General features: G+C 47.1%; 1 protein-coding gene across 1 annotated transcript in view; it reads right to left on the bottom strand.

Annotated features, from left to right (window-relative positions):
- Nucleotides 1–21,030, bottom strand: part of ABTB3 (ankyrin repeat and BTB domain containing 3) — a 323,604-nt gene that overhangs the window by 9,093 nt on the left and 293,481 nt on the right. Inside the window, exons 12-15 of the mRNA XM_069585255.1 lie at nucleotides 16,747–16,852; nucleotides 12,443–12,545; nucleotides 9,685–9,766; nucleotides 1,610–1,678 (exon numbers count right to left, since the gene is read on the bottom strand). Of these exons, the coding sequence (XP_069441356.1) occupies nucleotides 1,610–1,678; nucleotides 9,685–9,766; nucleotides 12,443–12,545; nucleotides 16,747–16,852 (360 nt within the window). The remainder of the gene's footprint in view (nucleotides 1–1,609; nucleotides 1,679–9,684; nucleotides 9,767–12,442; nucleotides 12,546–16,746; nucleotides 16,853–21,030) is intronic.

Below are 21,030 nucleotides of genomic sequence, written 5' to 3'. Positions count from 1 at the left end.
CTTCTCACACCAGACATGATGTCATGCCCATCACCTTCCCCACAGACCGGGAGGGCAGGGATCTCTGCCCCTCTGCATCACAGTTGTATCCCAGCCCTGACCATGGTACCTGGCCTCGGAAGATGCTAAACAGAGGAAGGGGAAGAAAAGGACTGAAGCAAGAGTTCAAAGGGATTGCCTTTGGGGAAAAGGCTGAGGGATGGAAGGGAGATGGCTGGATGACGGGCTTTTTAAGTATTATAAAGCTCGTATTATTTACACAAGTGAAATGTGTGTTCATTATTTTAACCTGAAAATAGCTTTTAAAAAGGTTTATAAGAGTCTGAGTCCTCAGAGTGCAGTCTAAGTTCTGAGGCTGTGATTTGTCAGAGTGGTCCAGAGAGACAGAGGAACTTCAGGGGGCGGGGGAGTGACCACGGAAGGTTTCTCAGAATAAGGGCAAAGGGATAAAGGGCTCCACAGTGAACACACAGCCCCTGTGACATGCGCCAGGCACTGCGGTAAGCATCTTACAAACAGAAACTCTTAAGATCTTCAAAACCCAGTGGGGTAGATATTGTCATCCCCGTTCTGTAAGTATGAAAGCTGAGGATGACAGAGGTTAAATTACTCGTCCAAGATCACAGAAGGGGCAGAGCCTGGATTTGAAGCCAGGCTGGCCCAGAGTCCATGTGTGAACCACCATGAGGGGTCACTTCTTGAACTACTCCTCGTGTTTTAACATCTCTCATCAGGCTCCCCAGACTTCCGGTACCTGAGTGGGGTTCCGGATCTTTCTCTCAGGGCTAGCAGAGTGATTTTTGCTTCCAGTTTAAAGCTACTCTGGTGGCTCAGCTGGTAAAGAATCCGCCTGCAATGCAGGAGACCTGGGTTCAATCCCTGGGTTGGGAAGATCCCTCGGAGAAGGGAATGGCTACCCACTCCAGTATTCTGGCCTGGACAATTCCATGGACTGTATAGTTCATGGGGTCGCAAAGAGTTGGACATGACTGAGCGACTTTCACTCACTTAAAGCTACCACCTTTGACACAAGAGTCCCACTCCTAGGAAGGAGCAGGGGAAATCTTGGCTTTGGACAGATGGGGGCAGAAACAGGGCCCGATGGGCAAGGAGGAGGAGAACACAGAGTTATGAGAGGTGGACAGGAGATGGGGAGAGCCAGGGAGCTGCTGGGTGAAGCTGGGAGAGCTTGTAATTGCCTCTTAGCTTCTGCCTCAATGGACACGCTGAGATTTGAGGAAAGCTTTCAGATGAAATGCTTTTCCTACAAATGACAAGGGAGAAATTGTCAAGGATAGTTTCTGATGATGCTATTTGAGCCCCAGCTGTGCCTGGAACTAGAGGTAGCCTCAGACTCTTCGGTAAATTTCCTGTCCTCCACCCCCAGGGCCAGATAAAATTAGGCTTCACTCAGCTGCTATTGAAAGAGATCGGACTAGTGCACCCAGCACCCCAGCCTTCAGGGAGAGGCTCTAGGGAGAAGTCCTTGAGAGATCTAAGGGAGGCAGGCAGGACCTCCACGCCTGCATGCAAGTGAAAACCAGACACAGGCTGCCCCCAGACACCACCCATGTCAGCCACCCACTCAGGACCACGGCAGGCTCCTCACCTCCATTATCTCGTTGTTTTTAATGAGAAGCGACTCTGGGCCACCGTAGTAGAGATACTGCATAACCAGCTGGAAGACAGAACACAGTGAGCAAAGAGCCCCTGGCACACAGACACGGTCACCTTACAGCCACCCAGTCGAAGCCTCAGAGTGGCTCGGAGTCCCTGCGTGACATCCCTTCACAGGGGTGGCCATTCCCCCTGGATTGCTGCCTTTCAGGAAGAAGTTCCATTCACAGGTTTTATAGGCTGGATATGTTTTTACACCATGCTGTAATTTGTTGCCCTGTGGTTCACCCTCAGGGCCAAATTAAACAGTTCTAAGCTCTGCTCCCCAGGACGGTTTTCCCCCACCTATGGGTGACAATCATGGGTTGTCTTTTCACCTCCAGCCCCATTGAGCTGCCCAGAACTGCAGCACACGTGGCATGACTTAAAGACCCTGAACCAGCCGCAGTTCTCCTGGGAACATGACCCAGTTTGACCAGAAACCTCTGGTTTCAGCTTCAGAGGGTGACTCTGGGCTACCGCAAGACCACCTTCTCTTTATTATAGCTTGATAAGAGCCAAGATGAAGTCACTAAGGGTCCAGGGTCTCAGTGTTTTATTGATGGTGCGAACTGTCCAAGCCAGGCTTCATACACATGACTGGATGGTGTGTAAAGTCCCAGAGCTTTGGAAGATGGTGTCTCTTAGGTAGAAGGAAGCCCAAGGCTGGGATGGTATCGGCTGTCACCACCTCCCGTGAAGCTGAGTGTCAGAGCTTTAGGTGGGATGTATCCTCCCCGGTTGGCCACAGTCTCTACCATTCTCTAATGTTTTCTGCCTGCCTCGGTGACACATTGGCTTTAGCTGCCTGACCCTAAGCAGCTGTGTTGGAAAACCCTGTAGACTGTTTACATCCCACCTCTGGACGTCTGTACAGTGAGGTGACTGGACTGGGTTGCCCTCTGTGGTCCCTTCTAGCTCTGATGGTCAGTGACCAATTCAGGACAGTGGTTAAGAGCAAGGTCCTGGAGTTGAACTGCTTCAGTTTCTGACTTGGCTCTGCTACTTAAAAGCTGTGAGACCTGAATTAAGTTAGGCTCTCTATGCCTCAGTTTCATCATCTGTAAAGTGGGGATAATATTACCCACCTCATGGGGTTGTGATGAAAATTAAATGAGTTAATACATGTAACAGGCCCAACAGGGACCTGGCAGATGCGTGGCAAGGACTCAGTAAGTGCTGGCTTTCTAATTTTCTCTGAGGGTGAAATCTTTTTCTAGTATGAATGACCTTCCATTTTCTTTCTCAGGTCATTCAACATCGTTTGTAACTGATCTCAATCTACTTTTTGCAAGTGGGTTTAAAGTAATTGCTTTTAATTTAACTCAACGACAAAAAACAAACAACCCAACCAAAAACCGGGCAGACGACCTAAATAAACATTTCTTCAAAGAAAACATACACGTGGTCAATAGGCATATGAAAAGATGCTCAGCATGGCCAATTATTAGATAAATGCAAATCAAATCTTTAACAAAGTTGTACCTCACACAGGCCACAATGGCCATTATTAAAAAATCTACAAATAATAAATGCTGGAAAGGGTGTGGAGAAAAGGGAATGCTACCACTGTGTTGGTAGAAATGTAAATGGGTGCAGCCACTGAGGAAAAGAGTATGGAGGCTCCTTAGAAAAAATCTAAAAATAGTCTTGTTATGTGATCCAGCAATCCCAAATCCTGGGCATGTATCCAGACAAAACTGTAATTTGAAATGGTAAATGTACCCCAATGCTCACAGCAGCACTATTTACAATAGCTAAGACACGGAAACAACGTAAATGTCCACTGACAGATGAATGGATAAAGAAGATGTGTGTGTATCTATATCTATCTATGAATACATATATATATATATATACACACACAATGGAATATTAGTCATAAAAAAAGACCGAAATGAAGCCATTTCAGCAACAGGGATGGACCTAGAGATCATCATTCTAAGTAAATCAGAAAGAAAAAGACTATATCATACCCCCAATATGTGGAATCTAAAAATGCTTTGATTTGAAGTACAGAGTTTGGACTTTTCTGGTGGTACAGTAGTTAAAAACCCGCCTGCCAATGCAGGGGACATGGGTTTGATCCCTGGTCCAGGAAGGTTCCACATGTCCTGGAGCAACTGAGCCTGTGAGCCACAACTGTGAGCCCACGGGATGCAACTCTTGAAGTCCATATGCCCGGAGCCCGTGCCCTGCAGCAAGAGGAGCCGGCGCGACGAGAAGCCGGCGCACTGCAACTGGACAGCAGCCCCTGCTCGCCTCACCAGGCAAAGCCTGTGCACACCAGTGAAGACCCAGTGCAACAAAAACCAACGCTCCCAGGTCAGTGGCTTTTAGTGTGTTCATAATGTACCGCCATCACCACAATCTAATTTTATTTTGCTTTAAAGGCCGCATCACTTGGCAGGCAGAATCTTAGTTCCCATACCAGGGATCCAATCTGTGCCCCCTGCAGTGGTGGTGTGGTCTTAACCACTGGACTGCCAGGGAAGTGCCACCACAATCTAATTTTAGAACATTTTCACCCCCTCCCCCAGAGAAACCTCGCACCTGTTAGCAGTCTCCCCCATTTCCTCCTTGGGTCAGTCATGACATCTACTATGATTTGCCTGTTCTGGACATTTCATATACATGAAATTGTACAACATGTGCTCTTTTGCATCTGGTTTTGTTCACTTGGTGTGGTATTTTCAAGGTCCCATGTATCACACTCCTTCACTTCTTTTTCACTGCTCAACAACATCCCTTTGTATGGATGCACTACAGTTTGTGTATCCATCCATCAGTTGATAGACATGTGGGTTGTTTCCATTTTTCACTGTTGCTGAATTGAATGCTGTTGCTTTGGATCGATTCACTTTTTCAGATCTCACCTGCCACTCCTCCCTCCTCTCCTTCTAATCTCAACTGTTGTTGTTCAGTCACCGATTTGTGTCCGACTCTTTGCAAGCCCATGGACTGAAGCACACCAGCCTTCCCTGACCTTCACTATCTTCTGCAGTTTGCTCAAACTCATGTCCATTGATGCCATCCTACCATCTCACCCTCTGTTGTCCGCTTCTCCTCCTGCTCTCTCTCTTTCCTAGCATCAGGGTCTTTTCCAATGAGTCAGCTCTTTGCATCAGGTGGCCAAAGTATTGGAACTCCAGCTTGAGTAGCAGTCCTTCCAGTGAGTATTCAGGGTTGATTTCCTTTAGGATTGATTGGTTTGGTCTCCTGCTCCCAACCACTTGCCTTTATCAGAACCTACCACCGTCTCTTTCACTCTGCTTTTGCCCACGCTGTTCCCTCTGCTTGGATGCCCTTCCCTTTTCTCCACCTGTTGATCTCCGGCCCCTCTTTCAGGATCCAGCTCAAAAGTCACCTCTGCAAAGCTTCCACAGATCTGCTCAGATCTGTTAGTTGCCTCCCACCCTGTGCTGTGCAGCACACCGCCTGTGACTGCAGTGTTATTTCCTGCTGGGGTCTGAGGGCACAGAGTGGGTCTTACCCACCTCTGCATCCCCAGTGCCTGCCAGCGGCAAGGACACTTTAACCAGAAACACAATTCCTCCCCTTCCTCTTTTGCGTCTGAGTCTCTCACTGGCCAACTGCCTGTGGCAGAATGGGGCTTTAGTGCTGACGATTGAGGCTTTGTGAAATGATAACGTAACACTGTTTACTCTTCCCCTGGACCCAGACAGGTCATAAGCATCTAATCTTTGGCAAATGTTGAGACACTGGCTTTATTAAAATCCATTTATTCCCCAAGGACCTCTCTTTTATAAAGGCCAAATCAATAATAGTGATGGTAAAAGCCATAATAATAACTGTCCTGAAAACAGGGTCTCTCCAGTTACAAAGCACTTCTCCAGCATGCTATCTCATTTCCTCAAGGTTGTGTTGTTGACTGGAAATGTTGCTTTCAGGAGCAGGCATGGAGCCCCATTAACCACAGGGCTAGTGGAATTAAATTGGGCTGTGCTGAGCCACCTTCAGACTCAGGCAGCACGAGCCTTTTCTGCAAGGGAGTGAAACGGACCCTGATTAGGCCAAAGGGTCTGTTTATGGGGTTGTTTTTCTTGGCAGCTGTCAGCCTGCATGAAGCAGGATGTAAATGGCATCCACAGCCTGGTGGAGGCCCTGCTCCCAGGTGCAGCCTCAGTTGCAAGGGGCTCTTGCCCGCGTGTGATGTTAAACAGTCTTGCAGGGAGGAAACTCAAAGCCATCTCATTTACTAAAATTCTTCTGTTTAGCATGGAAGGGAAGTGAGCTGGCCCCTGGGAGTCTCCTTCTGGGTCAGATTCAGCCTGACTTGGCCTATTTTGAGCCACAAATGAGGCTTTTCTTCTTTTATGGGGAAGGGGCAGGAACGTGGAGAATTCCCCAGGGTCTGCTCAATCTTCTCTGCCCATTACAGTAACTCAAGGCTAACGTGGCTGGGAAGCTTTCCCCAGCCAAAAGTAAATACAGGCGTTCGATTCCTCTGGGCCCATGCCTTCCTGTGTAGGTCTCTTATTCAACTAGCCCACAGCAAACATTTATTGAGTGCCGACCACAAGCCAGGTTCTGATGGCAAGAACCCCTCCAATTAGCCCTAGGCTCGATGGCATAAGTGCCCCTCCACGAGCACTGGGAGAGCTGGGGAGGGGGGTGCACGGTTTCCAGCATTGGGCTCATGCTCCAAACACTAATGGGCCTTTCCTTGGGGCTGGGTGATTTTTAGGGAGGACCCAAGGCCCCATAGCAGGGAGACAGTTAAGAGATCAGGTCTGGAAGTCAGCCAGGTCTGAAGCTCAGCTTGGCCACTTCCTCTACCTGTCTGTCTACGGGGAGAAGAGCCACCTGGAGAGGGAGCTGGGAGGCCTGAACTGAATTAGATTACATGGGTCATGGTTCTCAGAGTGGGTCCCTGGACCAGCAGCATCAGCATCACCTATGTTCTCATAAGAAACATGAATTCTCGGGCCCCATCCCAGGCCTATAGAATCAGGAACTCTGGGGGTGGGGCTCAGGAATACGCATTTTAGCAAGTTTCGTGGCTTAACAGCAACTCTCTTCACCCCCACTGCTTCCCCTGGAGATTCTGATGCTTCCTAAAATTTGAGAAACACTGTAACGTAGAGTACTGGTTCTCCACCTTGGCTGCACATGACTCTGGATGATGGCAGAAGGTGGAGACTTAAAAATGCTGATGCCTGAGCTGCAGCCAGATCCTAAATGACAGCCTGGACCTTGGGAATCATCAAAGCTCCTCAAATGATTCCACTGCACAGCTGAGCCTGAGCACTGCTGGTTTTGGCCCTGCACATAGCTGCTGCACAAGGAACAGCTTCTATTATTATTGTTTCTCTTTGCTTTCAAACTGCGGTACTGGAGAAGGAGAGTCCCTTGGACTGCAAGGAAATCAAACCAGTCATCCTAAAGGAAATCAATCCTTAATCTTTATCAGAAGGATTGATTCTGAAGCTGAAGCTCCAATACTTTGGCCACCTGATGCGAAGAGCCAAATCATTGGAAAAGACCCTGATGCTGGGAAAGATTGAGGGCAGGAGGCAAAGGAGGCAATAGAGAATGAGATGGTTGGATGGCATCACCGACTCAGTGGACATGAGCTTGAGCAAACTCCGGGAGATAGCGAAGGACAGGGAAGCCTGGTGTGCTGCAGTCCATGGGGTCACAGAGTGGGACACAACTTAGTGACTGAACAACAACAACAAAGACCAGACTGGGTTCAAATAATGGCTCTGTGATTGACTAGCACCAAGTTCTCTGGACCTCAGTTTCCCTACCTCTAAAAGTGGCAAGATTTATCCAGATAACTACATGTAAGCAAAGGCCAGTGCCTCATTCATAGTTGGAGTTCAAAATGGGGAAAATGAGGTTCAGAGAAGAGAATGTCTTAACCCATGCTTATTCTATAAGGATTCTTTATTTTGAAGTTTCAACATAACCAAAGGAAAGCATCTCTAATGGTGGAAACATAGGCACCTGAACGGGCTTTAGGGCTTACTGTGAGGGCATGGTGGCTTCCTGGTAGCACTCTGAATCACAGGATCTGGGGGGCCAAGGTTAGTAAATGCAGGGAAGAACCATCATCTGGCCACTGGCACTTGGCTTCTACTACGTGGTTCCAGTGTATCTTTTCAGTGTCCAGTCTACCTTAACACACAGCCAAATGGACTATAATCACCTTCCCTCTAACGCACACCAGGACTTCCCACTTTTGTGCCTTTGTGCTCTTTCTCCCTCTGGGATACCCTTTCCCTCCTATTCACTAGATAAGGAAACTGAGGCTCAGAAGGCTGGATAGTTTTTTCAAGGTCACATGAAGGATAATGATTTTAAACAGGGGGATGCTGCTGTTTAAACCTTGTGGTGTAGCATCTAGATCCTGAAATGCAGCTCTGTCCTTCACAGACCAGACCAGGACCTCTGCCCTGAGACCCTGGCCTGCCCTAACACCTGCTTATCTCTGCATGGTCTCCTCAACCCTCCCAGAATGTGAGTCTCCCGAGGGTCAGGCTGTGTCTTCCCCACTTCTTCCCAGGGCTTTCCTTCTGGAACTGAACTGGAGGAATCAGGTCCTGTTCAGAATTCTATAAACTCCATCCCCAGGTCACCCACATTGGCCGACTAGCCCTGGCCATAGGACAGCAGGGAGGGGCCACAGTCTCCCCTGCAGGTTCCTCGATGATGTAAGCAGCCCACCAGCATTCACACCCCTGATGAGATGCAGAACCCCAGAAATAGGGCTGTGAGGCTAGCGAGGGGTGTGAATTTCTATCAGCTGTGAGATGTCACTGAGGGGCTGGATTTATGAATCAGGCACGAAATCCAGGAGCATGTGGCTTCACAGGTGTATTCTACGGAACACACAGAGAAGAATGTACACCGGTCCTTCTCAAACTCTTCCCAAAGACTGAGGAGGAAGGACCACTCCAAAAGATCTTCTATGAAGCCACCATCACCCTGATACCAAAACCAGACAAAGACTCCACCATACACACAAAACAACCCCCAGTGAATCAGGCATGAAGGATGGGGGAAAAGGAAGAATGTCGCTGCGCTCCCCTCAAAGGTGCCTGATAAACCAAACAGTATCGCCATCAATCGAACAGAGATATGGCCCTGTCATCTGGCCTCTGACAAGCCTTCCTTCCTATTTACATTAGGTTCAGGCCTATTAACCTGAACCTATTAATATTAGCCATTAACCTATTAATATTAACTATTAATTAGCTTATTAATATTAACATGACACTGGATTCCCTAAAGTCCACTGGTTCCTGATCACACTGAGCTCAATCATCTTTGGGGACTTCATACCTCCTGTTCCCCGCCTGCAGTGTTCTAACTGGCCCTATCCCCCTTTTAAATTTATGTATTTGGCTGTGCTGGGTCTTAGCTGCAGCATGTGGGATCTTCAATCTTCATTTCAGCACACGGGATCTTTAGTTGTGGCATGTGAAATTTTTTTAGTCATGGCATGTAAACTCTTAGTTGCATTATGTGGGATCTAGTTCCCTAACCAGGGATTGAACCCAGGCCCTCTGCATTGGAAACTCAGAGTCTTAGCCACTAGACCACCAATGAAGTCCCTCTAACCCCCTTTCTTAAGCTCCAAGCCTCCCCACAGTTCACCAGGTTCTCTTCAGCCTGCAATATTCCAGCTGGCACCCCATCAAGGGGCCTTCCCCAATCTCCCTGGTCTGAGTTGTCACAGCACATTGGTTCTCTCACGCTCACTCCAACTTTATATTGTAACTGACTAATTACTCAGAGTTATCCATTCTGGATTGTGAGGCCCCAGCAGGAGAGTGTCCTCTATCCTTGTGTCTCCAGCACAGTGCTGGGCACTAAGCATGTGCTCAGTTAACGCTGTGGGCTTGCATGGATGGTAAGGGGGAGGGGCAGTGTGAAGACAAGGGCCAGAAGTGCAGGAGCTGATGACAGGGCAGCGGCTGATCCACAGGCGGAGGCTCGGAGGGACTCACTGGTGCCCCGCCCCCACAGGCAGACTTCCAGGTCACAGCAGGGGCTCACCTGGAAGATGGGGTACTTCACATATCCGATCTCTATGCAGGTGCTGTCGTTGGTTGGTTTGCTGGAGAGGAGAGCTTTGAACCTGAGCAAGAACATAAAAAGGGAGATAAGAAGACTCACAAAGACATCCACAGCTTGCAAGGCTCAGCTCTCTGATGATAGAAACATGTAATATATCCCCCCAACTCGGAAATACGATGACATATCTATAGATTGTCTAATAAAATGTCCCCTGATACGATACCATGATCCAATTTGAAGTTAAAATACTAAGGTTAAAAACAGTGTCTAGACTGTTAAATTACTTCTCAAGCAGGTGATTTAAAAAGAACAAAAGCCTTTTAAAATGCTGTCCAGGGAATTCCAGCTGGTGGTCCAGTGGTTAGGACTCAGAGCTTCCACTGCAGGGCCCTAGGTTTGATCCTCAGTTGGGTAACCAGGATCCCTTAAGCTGCGCCATGAGGCCAGAAGAATAAATAAAGTAAGAAACAAAAAAACCCTTCCACCTTGCAGGCCCATCACAAAGGCTGCCTCCTTCCTGGAGTCCTTCCTGACTCAAATTTCAAGCTCCTCAGGTGCCCATGGAGCTCTCCAACTCACTCCTTCCTGCTCCCACACAACCTTTGTTCTACGAGGGGAAGGACTGCTGCTGACTCTCGCCTCGGCTGCATCCTCAGAGCCTGAGCCAGGCTGGCCCTGATGCATGGTAGGTATTTAATGTCATAGGCATCAACATCTGCTGATTACCTGTCTCCCTAAATGAATGACCTCCTGTTGAGAGTTTTAGATGCATTTTCCTGCCACTGGCTAAACTAGGTTCCTCATGGGTAGAGACTCAGTCAGTGGAACACATTGATACTCTATTTATTTACTTATTTGGCTGCATCGGGTCTTAGTTGCAGCATGTAGGATTTTCACTGCATCATGCGGGATCTTTCAATATGGCACATAAACTCTCTCGTAGTGGCACTTACGCTCAGTGGTTGCAGTGTGGGCTCGTTGCCCCATAGCATGTGGGATCTTAGCGCCCCAACTAGGGACTGAACCCTCATCCCCTGCAGTGCAGGAGATTCTAGCAACTGAATCACCAGGCAAGTCTCCCATACTCAATACATTTAGAAATAAGCTAAGACATGTCTATTTTTATAAATTAAACTTTAAATCTGAAATAATTTTAGATTTATAGAAGAGTTGCAAACATAGTACAGAAAGTGCCAGTATGCCCTTCACCCAGTTTGCCCTGATGTTATCATCCAACATAGTCATGGTACCTTGTTAAAACTAAGAAGTTATCATTGGTACAAGCTATTGTTCATGGGGTCGCAAAGAGTCGGACACAACTGAGGGACTGAACATACACACACACACACACACACACACACACACACACAATTGATACAGCTCTTCCATGATGTCACAACAGAACCATGCAAAGGATAGTGTATTTTTCTTCCCCGTCCTTCACTATCTCCTGGAGTTTGCAGGGATGATGTTTTACTGTTGTCAACTCCAGGGTTCAGGAAAAGTAAGATTCAGGACCTCTGTACTTTGAGCGCCTTATGCCAAAGTTCCCTGATATTTGGAGAGCAGGCATTGCAAGGCTGCAGTGTGAGTTTTCAGGTTGCGTGAGGACACCTGGCTGAGGAAGTTACAATCCAATCCATTCTCCACTCATGAAGCTCTGTGCTCAATATGTGCTCCATCTGCCCAGAGGAACAGTATCTTGTCTAAGCCACACAAAGACTGCTGATTATGCTAGAGACTGCCCTGTATTCTTCTTCCAAATTGTGGTTAAAAAACACATAACATAAAATTTACTGTCTTAACCAGTTTTGAGTGTTTACTAATATTACATGGAGTATATTCACATCATTGTGCAATCGATCTCCAAGACTTACCCTGTCCTCAAAACATGACTCCTACTCCCCCTCCCCTAGCCCCAGTTCCCAGCCTACTAGTTACTGTCTCTATGAACTTGACCTTCCCTAGTAGCTCAGCTGGTAAAGAATCCGCCTGCAATGTGGAAGACCTATGTTCAATCCCTGGATTGGGAAGATTCCTTGGAGAAGGGAATGGCTACCCACTCCAGTATTCTGGCTTGGAGAAAAGAGTCGGACATAACTGAGCTGCTTTCACTTTCATGAACTTGATTATTGATGGTTCCTATAAAAGGAATCGTATGGTATAATATTTGTCTTTTATGACAGGCATATTTCACTTCCCCATTCATACTGTAGCATGTGTCAGAACTGGCTTCCTTTTTAAGGCTGAATAATGTCTGTATACATGTGTGCATGTGTGTGCTGTTGCTTCAGTTGTGTCTGACTCTTTGTGACCCCATGGACTGTAGCCCGCCAGGCTCCTCTGTCCACGGGATTCTCCAGGCAAGGATACTGGAGTTGGTTGCCATGCCCTCCTCCGTGGGATCTTCCCGACCCAGGGACTGAACCTGCATCTCTTATGTCTCCTGCACTGGCAGGCACTTTCTTTACCACTAGCGCTACCTGGGAAGCCCCAGGTATGTATACACTACATTTTAAAATCCAGTCCTCCACGGATGGACTCCTGGGTGGCTTCTTCCTTTTGTCGTTGTGGATCATGCTGCCTGAACAAGCTATACAAATGCCCTATGGTCTTGGAACCTTGATTTTGAGAAGAAAATCTGCCCGTTCAGTGATGATAACCACCCAAACTGAATTTTAGAGAATAGTAATAGCCACCCTTACAATTCAGTGCTTTCAAAACTGATGATACATACCTTGGAGATGCTGTAAATAACAGCACTTTGTGAGCATAAAATGGTCTTCCTTCTACCAGAAAGGTGACATCTGACATTTCTTTATTGTTAAGGAAGTGAGGATCTGGAACAGGAAAGGGAGAGAGGGTAGCTTTAGAGGAGAGAAGGATGAGGTTTGGATTCCTCTTTTGGAAAAGCGCCCATAAGAGCTGACAGGGAGGCCACGGTGATAAAATACTTGCTGGAGAGACTGTGACCGAACAGGAAACAGATCAGCTACAGGAACGTGCAATTAACTGGAATTCAGTATTTCACAGGGAATCTCCACAGCTTATTTGTGATTAAAAGTAGCACTTCCCCTTAGAAGATTCACCCCCGGCCACAGTTCACATGACTGTCAGGTGCGGAGGGCGACCATCTACCCACTCGGCCTCTAAGGAGGTCACCTGCCCCACCTCACTCCTCCTCCTCCAGCTCAGCACCCTCCTTTCCTGATGGAAGTGATTCTTGCCTGCTTGCTGCTGTGTTTCAGGTGAGGATCAGAGGCAAATGAGCCAGGCTCCTGCCCTCATCTCCAGGAAAAAAGAAGCTGTGTAACTAGTTGTACAGCGAGTACTCTACTACTTACTGAGCATTCACGATGTGCCAGGCACCATGCAAGCTGGCACCTGCAGGTGTAAACTCACTCGGCCCTGGGAGAGAGGGACCACTGTCAGGCGTATGACAGGGACATGACGCCAGGAGTCACAGTGACGTGGTCAAGCGAGTGGCTGGTGGAGAAGCCAGGATGTGAACGTGGACATTCGGACTCCAGGGCCTGCATTGCTAAGCACCGGAATCTTCCAATTTGCCTGGCATCTTAGCCATTTCTCCTGGGGCTACAAAGGTGCCAGTCCGTCCTTAGCGCAGCACTTTGGTCTCTCTGGGAAAACCCACCAACTGGCCCATGCACCTGTACCCCTACCCGACTCTACCATGCTCAGTTTCTAAGTCAGACCCCTGGCCTGGCCCCTTTCACAGACCCTGCTGTAACTTAGAACCAGAATTTGCCTTTTTGGCCGATTCTCCTCCTGGTTGATTCACCCTAGGTGGTGGCGCTGGGTATCCTCCACTTATATTTCTCTGTCAGTACCTATAGCCTCTTGACCTCTTCCCAATAAAAAAGCTTTAATCTAAACATATTAAAAAAGGCATAAAAATATCAAATCATCTGTAATTTTTTTTTAATTAAAAAATGCAACAAAAACCAAAGAGACTGGAGGAGGAAATGGCAACCCACTCCAGGATACTTGCCCAGGAAACCCCATGAACAGAGGAGCCTGACGGAGGGTCCATGGGGTCAGAAAAGAGTTGGACACGACTTAGCGACTAAACAACAACAACAAAGAGAAGAAAGGCCACAGAGGATGCCAGAGAGTTGGCCAGCACTCGCTTCTCCACTTGCTTTAAAGACTGTCAACAGGTTGGAGCGACATTCTCCCTCTTCTCAGCAACCCATCTCCCTCTGCTCAGACTCTCACTCCCACTATCCACCTTCAACTAGCTCCCACTTCTGCTTCTCAAACTGCTAACATCTCCCACCTTTAGCTCTTTTTACCATTCTCCCCCAGAATGCACTGGGAGGGCAGAGGACAAGGTACTATAAAACAATCAGGCACTTGTGCTCCAGTTTGCCCCAGTCCCCACCACTCCCTATTGTATTACACCACACCCATTTCCCTCATTTACGTGGCCTTCCTGGCCTTATGGAGATGCCACTTCGGGGCTTTTGTCACTACTCACCCTTCTCTTTCCTTATAAGCAGGTCCCCAAGGAACAACTATTTGACCACCTTTAGTTATCTGAGCTTGGAATGTTGTACTGAAGATGCAAAACACTATATGCTTTATATTCCACTTATTCATCATTATATTATGTCCTTTTTCTTTCATCTGTGAGCTTTGAACTCCTCAGGCCTGCCTTCTTTCTCTTGGTGCTAATAGCCTCTGAATTCCAATGCTTGGCCTGAAAACCAGGCCCTTTTAATTGCTGGTGAAAACAAATCTCAGCAAATTCAGGAGGAAAAAAAATTTTCTCTCCTCTCCTATAGCTACAGGAGAGCAGATTTTATGCTGCGTCACTGAAACAGCCCTTGCAAATGTTTGCTCTAACAGGGGTGTCTTGTAAAGCACCAGATGTCAGAAATTGTTGCTATGCCCTAGCAGTGTAACCTTCACTCTCTAAAGTCTGTAAATTTGATGGATCTTTATGATTTGTTGCCCTGGTAATATTTTCATTAACACCTGCTTTCTACAGGGTAGAACTACTTGCAGTTTGAGTACGTTTTGGATTGCCTACATGCTTAAAACATTCAGAAAATTATGATCATGGCGTCCGGTCCCATCACTTCATGGCAAATAGATGGGGAAACAATGGAAACAGTGCCAGATTTTATTTTTGGGGGCTCCAAAATCATTGCAGATGGTGACTGACTGCAGCCATGAAATTAAAAGATGCTTGCTCCTTGGAAGAAAAGCTATGACCAACCTAGACAGCTTATTAAAAAGCAGAGACAATACCTTGCTGACAAAGGTCCATCTAGTCAAAGCTATGGTTTTTCCAGTAGTCATGGATGGATGTGAGAGTTGGACTACAAAGAAAGCTGAGCACCGAAAAATAGATGCTTTTGAACTGTGGTGTTGGAGAAGACTCTTGAGAGTCCCTTGGACTGCAAGGAGATCAAATCAGTCAATCCTAAAGGAAATCAGTCCTGAATATTCATTGGAAGGACTGATGAAGCTGAAGCTCCAATACTTTGGCCACCTGATGCAAAGAATTGACTCATTTGAAAAGACCCTGATGTTTGGAAAGATTGAAGGCAGGAGGAGAAGGGGATGACAGAGGATGAGATGGTTGGATGGCATCACCAACTTGATGGACATGAGGCTGAGTAAGCTCTGGGAATTGGTTATGGACAGGGAAGCCTGGCATGCTGCAGTCCATGGGGTCACAAAGAGTTGGACACAACTGAGCTACTGAACTGGCTGACATGAATGGGCATAAAGAAAACCAGGCAACCTTTGACTCAGCTGCTAAGTTTTCTACTTTAGCAAAAATTTGTGCCATTTAAATTAATAGGTTATTTGTGACAGGAACAAAAATACTTTAAAGCATTTCCATGAATTCAGCCTTTTCACTAATTTAAACTAGCTCACCTATTTCAAAAGTAGGGGCTTTGCTAAAGGATAGCATTCTTCAGCTGCTTCCATTTCTGCAAAGTTTCCTGGTCTTTATAGGAAAAGGAAACAGGAAGTAGGAAGGTCCCCAACCTTAATGGGAAGGGGTGTCCTTTATCTGTAATATTTTATCAGTCCCCAGGCAGTGAGAGACAAGCCTTTGCAAAAGAAGACTCATGCTTCAGGCTTCAAGGCAGTCAGGTATTTGCCTTTTTTCCTGGTTGATTCACCAGGTTACCAGCAGCCCCAGGATCTTCTGAATGAAATCGGTGCCTGATGGAAAGGTTTCTTCTGGAAAATCCCAGAGGCCAACTGGAGAAAGATGGGATTGTGGCTTTGGTGGGGGACCTGGGTTCATGCTCCAGCTCCACCTGAACTGATGCTGAAGCCTCTGCAGAGCCTCCCTGTCTTCAGCTGTGACCCGGATAATACTGCCTGTCTCCCGGGTAGCCCAGGGATTGTTTGAGAGAGAGTAGGGAGGAGCTTGGCTAGGGCTAGCTCAAAGCAAGTGTCCAAGAAGGGTGAAGAGTGATTACTGCTAACCCGATGGGAGTTCAGGGCATCCCATCTCCTCAGGTCAGCGCCATTCCCCTCGTGTGTGTGTGTGTGTGTGTGTGTGTGTTTGTGTGTGTGGTGTGTTTGTCTAGAGGGTGACTCTTGCTCATCTCTCCTTCCAGTTCCTTGCAGGATTCCATTAGGGGCATACTACCGGCCTGTCACTGTACCCTGCTTGTTCCATCTCAAGGAAGAGGAACTTCTTAGAGAAGAGGATGGGGGAGAGTGCCTATGCAGATCTCAGCCTTCTCTGGACTCTACTCGGCTACTGGAAGGGCGTGGGCAGTCATCACTGTCAGTGATGTGCAGAAGAAAGGTGTTCAGCGGAGGGATGAGGTACTAATGAGTCCCCTTGTCCTTATCCCCAACGTATTTTCTCCAAACAGGTTAATCGTGTAACAAAGGCGATACCCCGACCTCCACCTGCCTCACTCCTGTATCCACCCTGTTTGCCCTCCAACATGCCCAGTCTCTTCTTTGGCTGCGTTTGCTTCCTTCCTGTCCTCAAATCACAAAGCAACTGTTCAGGGCTGGACCCAGGAAGCCCCCACTCACCCAGGCGTGAGGTCTGCTTCCGTTTGATCTCTGTGAGCTTGGGGATGGGGTAGGGACCGTAGCAGTGAGTGAAGATGACACACAGCTGCTGGCTGATCACTTCGTTCTGTGGAAAGGAAAGAAGAGCTCACGTTGATGGGGGCTGTGTGAGACCTCACCCAAGCCCCTGTGTAAGAATGGGCCCCCTGCCCCCGCCATGGGCCAGAGGAGCCCACAGACTGACTGCAGGTTCCGAGAGAAATTCCCTGGACATCACACCCTTGCTTTGCCCAACAGGCCCTGGGTTTGCTTGTTCAGTTTGTCCACCATTTCTAGCAGGTTTATGGTGGAAGTTTAATTTGTAATTAAATCTTTTCTTGCTCCAATCATTTTTTATTGGAATATAATTGCTTTACAATGTTATTTTGGTTTCTGATGTACAACAAAGTGAACCAGCTATATATATACAAATATTCCCTCCCTCCTGGGCCTCCATCCCACCCCCTCCCAATCCCAACCCTCTAGGTCATCACAGAGCACTGAGCTGAGCTTCCTGTGCTTTATAGCTCTCTATTTTACACATGGAGGTGTATACATGTCAGCCTCAATCTCCCGATCCATCCCACCCTCCTCATCTCCCCACTGGGGCCACATGTCCATTCTCCATGTCTGCATCTCTATTCTGCCTGGAAACAGGTTCATCTGGACCATTTTTCTAGATTCCATCTATATCCGTTAATATACGATATTTGCTTTTCTCTGACTTACTTTTCTCTGTATGACAGATTCTGGATCCACCCACATCTCTAAAAATGACCTTATTTCATTCCTTTCAGTGGCTGGGTAATATTCCATTGCATATATATACCACAACTTCTTTAATCATTCATCTGTCGTTGGACAGCAGTCCCACTACTGGGTATTAGTTCAGTTCAGTCCAGTCACTCAGTTGTGTCCGACTCTTTGCGACCCCATGAACCACAGCACGCCAGGCCTCCCTGTCCATCACCAACTCTCGGAGTTCACCCAAACCCATGTTCATCGAGTTGGTGACAGCATCCAACCATCTCATCCTCTGTCGTCCCCTTCTCCTCCTGCCCCCAATCCCTCTCAGCATCAGAGTCTTTTCCAATGAGTCAACTCTTCACATGAGGTGGCCAAAGTATCGTAGTTTCAACTTTAGCATCAGTCCTTCCAATGACTGATCTCATCTCCTTTAGGAGGACTGGTTGGATCTCCTTTAGAATGGACTGATTTGCAGTCCAAGGGTCTCTCAAGAGTCTTCTCCAACACCACAGTTCAAAAGCATCAATTCTTTGGCACTCAGCTTTCTTCACAGTCCAACTCTCACATTCATACATGACCACTGGAAAAACCATAGCCTTGACTAGACGGGCCATTGTTGGCAAAGTAATGTCTCTGCTTTTGAATATGCTATCTAGGTTGGTTGAATATGCTATCTAACTTTCCTTCCAAGGAGTAAGCGTCTTTTAATTTCATGGCTGCAATCACCATCTGCAGTGATTTTGAAGCCCCCCAAAATGAAGTCTGACAGACACTGTTTCCACTGTTTCCCCATCTATTTCCCATGATGTGATGGAACCAGAGGCCATGATCTTAGGGTATATACCCAGTGAAAAACCATCATGCAGAAGGACACCTTTGCCCCAGTGTTTACTGCAGCACTATTTACAATATCCAGGACATGAAATCAACTTAAATATCTAATAATTTCTTTACTATTCATTGGAAAGCAAGTTTTGCAACTCACAGGATGGAAAATAAGTTATTACCATAAGCACACCTTTATCAATGCTGAAAAATTCTTGTAGCCGTTGCTGCTGCTGCTGCTGCAAAGTTGCTTCAGTCATGTCCGACTCTTCGTGACCCCATGGACTGCAGCCCACCAGGCTCCTCTGTCCATGGGATTTTCCAGGCAAGAGTACTGGAGTGGGGTGCCATTGCCCTCTCCGGTAGCAGCTAATTAGCCTAAAAATGGCAGCAGGAAGCCCTTCCTGTCCTGTGCCCGCACTCTCCACCACCAAGACACAAATGCTCCTGATTTAGCTTTCCTGCGCACTGGATTCTGGTGCTGAGGCATTTCTGGATCCAGAAGTGCTCAGCTGAATCACTTTCTCCTAAAAATGTACATGTGTGTTTTGGAGGAATAGTTCTGCGATGCAAAACTATGGCTGTTCCAGTACTCTGGGAGCCTGTTTCTGATCAACCTCCATCCTTCATGTCCTTCCCTCCTGTCCCACTGGGGCCCAAGCTGGTCCATTAATCTCCCTCCAACTGCAGGTGTGCAGGAGAGAAGCCAGGAATCAGAGCATTTTTTGGATGCTTTTTATTGGGTGAATGGGGTTGAAACCAGGGGCTAAAAACAGTGAGTAGATAGCTTGATATTTACAATATATTAAGAAAAGTAGGTTACAACACAGTTTGTACCATGTAGTTTTGGAAATAAAAGCCTACATATATATTTGGATTGACAGGTATAGAAGAAGGTCTGGAAAATAGAGTAGCTACCTTCGGGTGGGATGATGATGTTTTCTTCTTTTATATACATATATACATATATGTATATATATATGTACATATATATATATCTTTTTACAATAAACAAGGGTTGCTTTGTACATAAATGCAACAAATACTATTTTTGATTTTAAAAAGATAGGTTTGGGACTACTAATGATGTTATCAGTTCAAGCTATGCTTGAATCTGCTTCCCTGTGTTCCTGAAAGAGAGGGATTGCAGCTCAACAAACGAAAAGAAATCCAACCCTTTGATCCTACAAGACAGCATGTTACCTCAGATGGGGTGCACAGAAGTGCCCAAGAGGAGGCAATCATGTTGGATAGAAAAAGGGATTCTGCTTTCAAAGATGAAGGCCTTCTGACAGAAGGTGTTACCTGCTCCTCTCACTTAACCCTCACAAAGCAACTGGCTCATGGTTCCAGCAGTGGTTCTCAAAGTGTGGTCTGCAGACCGCCTGAGCTTGTTAGAAATGCATGCCCTCAGATCCCATCTCATACCTCTGACTCAGAAACACTGGGGTGGGGCCCAGCAATCAGTATTTTAGCAAGTTTTCTGCTGATTCTAATGCCCCTTATGTTTGAGAACCACAAGTTTAATGTCCTGATATTCTGTCTTAGGTTTGACCTCAGCTGGTAACTGTAAATTTCCTCTGGTTTAAAGCCTGGTCATGGGCTTCCCTGGTGGCTCAGTGGTAAAGAATCTGCCTGCCAATACAGGGGACGTAGGAGACTTGGGTGTAACCCTTGGGTTGGGAAGATCCCCTGGAGAAGGAAATGGCAACCTACTCCAGTGTTCTTGTCTGGACAATCCCATGGACAGAGAAGCCTGGAAGGTTATAGTCCATGGGGTTGCAAAGAGTTGGACACAACTTAGTGACTAAACAGCAACAAAGCCTGATTGTAGAAATATGCTTCACTGACCAGCATGCAGCAGCAGTACTGCCTGGGAGCTCTTGAGAAACGCAGACTCTCACCCTAGGCCCACTGGATCATATCCTCATTAACATGCTCTGCAGGTGACTCCCACGCACACTGATGTTGGAGAAGCACCAGGTGGTAGGCAAAATTGTGGTCCCTAGTGCCCCACCTCTGGGATCTAATGACTGATGATCTGAGGTGGAGCTAATGTAATAGAAATAAAGTGCACAATAAATGTAATGTGCTCAAATCATCCTGAAACATTCCCTCCCCTCCCCAGTCTGTGGAAAAATTGTCTGCCATGGAACCAGTTCCTGGTGCCAAAAATGGCTGGGAACCACTGCCCTAGAAGATTGTATGCCCTAACCCTTGGGACTAGGAACATCAAGAGATACCCTGCCCGTCAATCTGTCCTCTTTCCAGGCAAAAGGAACTTGGCAGGAGTAATTAAGGTCACTAAGTAGTTGCCCTTAAAAGAGGGGGATTACTTTGTATTATCTGTGTGGGCCCAGTGTAATCACGTAAGCATTTAAAATGCATGAAAAATTCAGAAGGGATGGAGGAGAAGAGGAAGTCAGAGGGACTGGAAGCCTGAGAAGGACTTGATGAACTGTTGCTTGAAGACGGCGGGGGCCACATGGCAAGCTTGAGAGGGAATGCAGGCCCTGACACTGGGAAAAAATATGACCCCCTAGCTGACCCTCAACAAAGAAATGCAACCAAGAGGAACTGAATTCCACCAGAACCTGAATGAGGTTGCAAGTGGATTCTTCCTGAGTGTCTAGGAGGGAACCCAGCTGCTGACACCTTGATATTGGTCTTGTGGGACCCTAAACAGAGAGCCCA

The sequence above is a fragment of the Ovis canadensis genome, chromosome 3 (assembly GCF_042477335.2).
Source record: "Ovis canadensis isolate MfBH-ARS-UI-01 breed Bighorn chromosome 3, ARS-UI_OviCan_v2, whole genome shotgun sequence".
NCBI classification, from domain to species: domain Eukaryota; kingdom Metazoa; phylum Chordata; class Mammalia; order Artiodactyla; family Bovidae; genus Ovis; species Ovis canadensis.
Note: the sequence above shows the minus strand (reverse complement) of the source record. Positions and strands in the feature narration are given on the sequence as shown.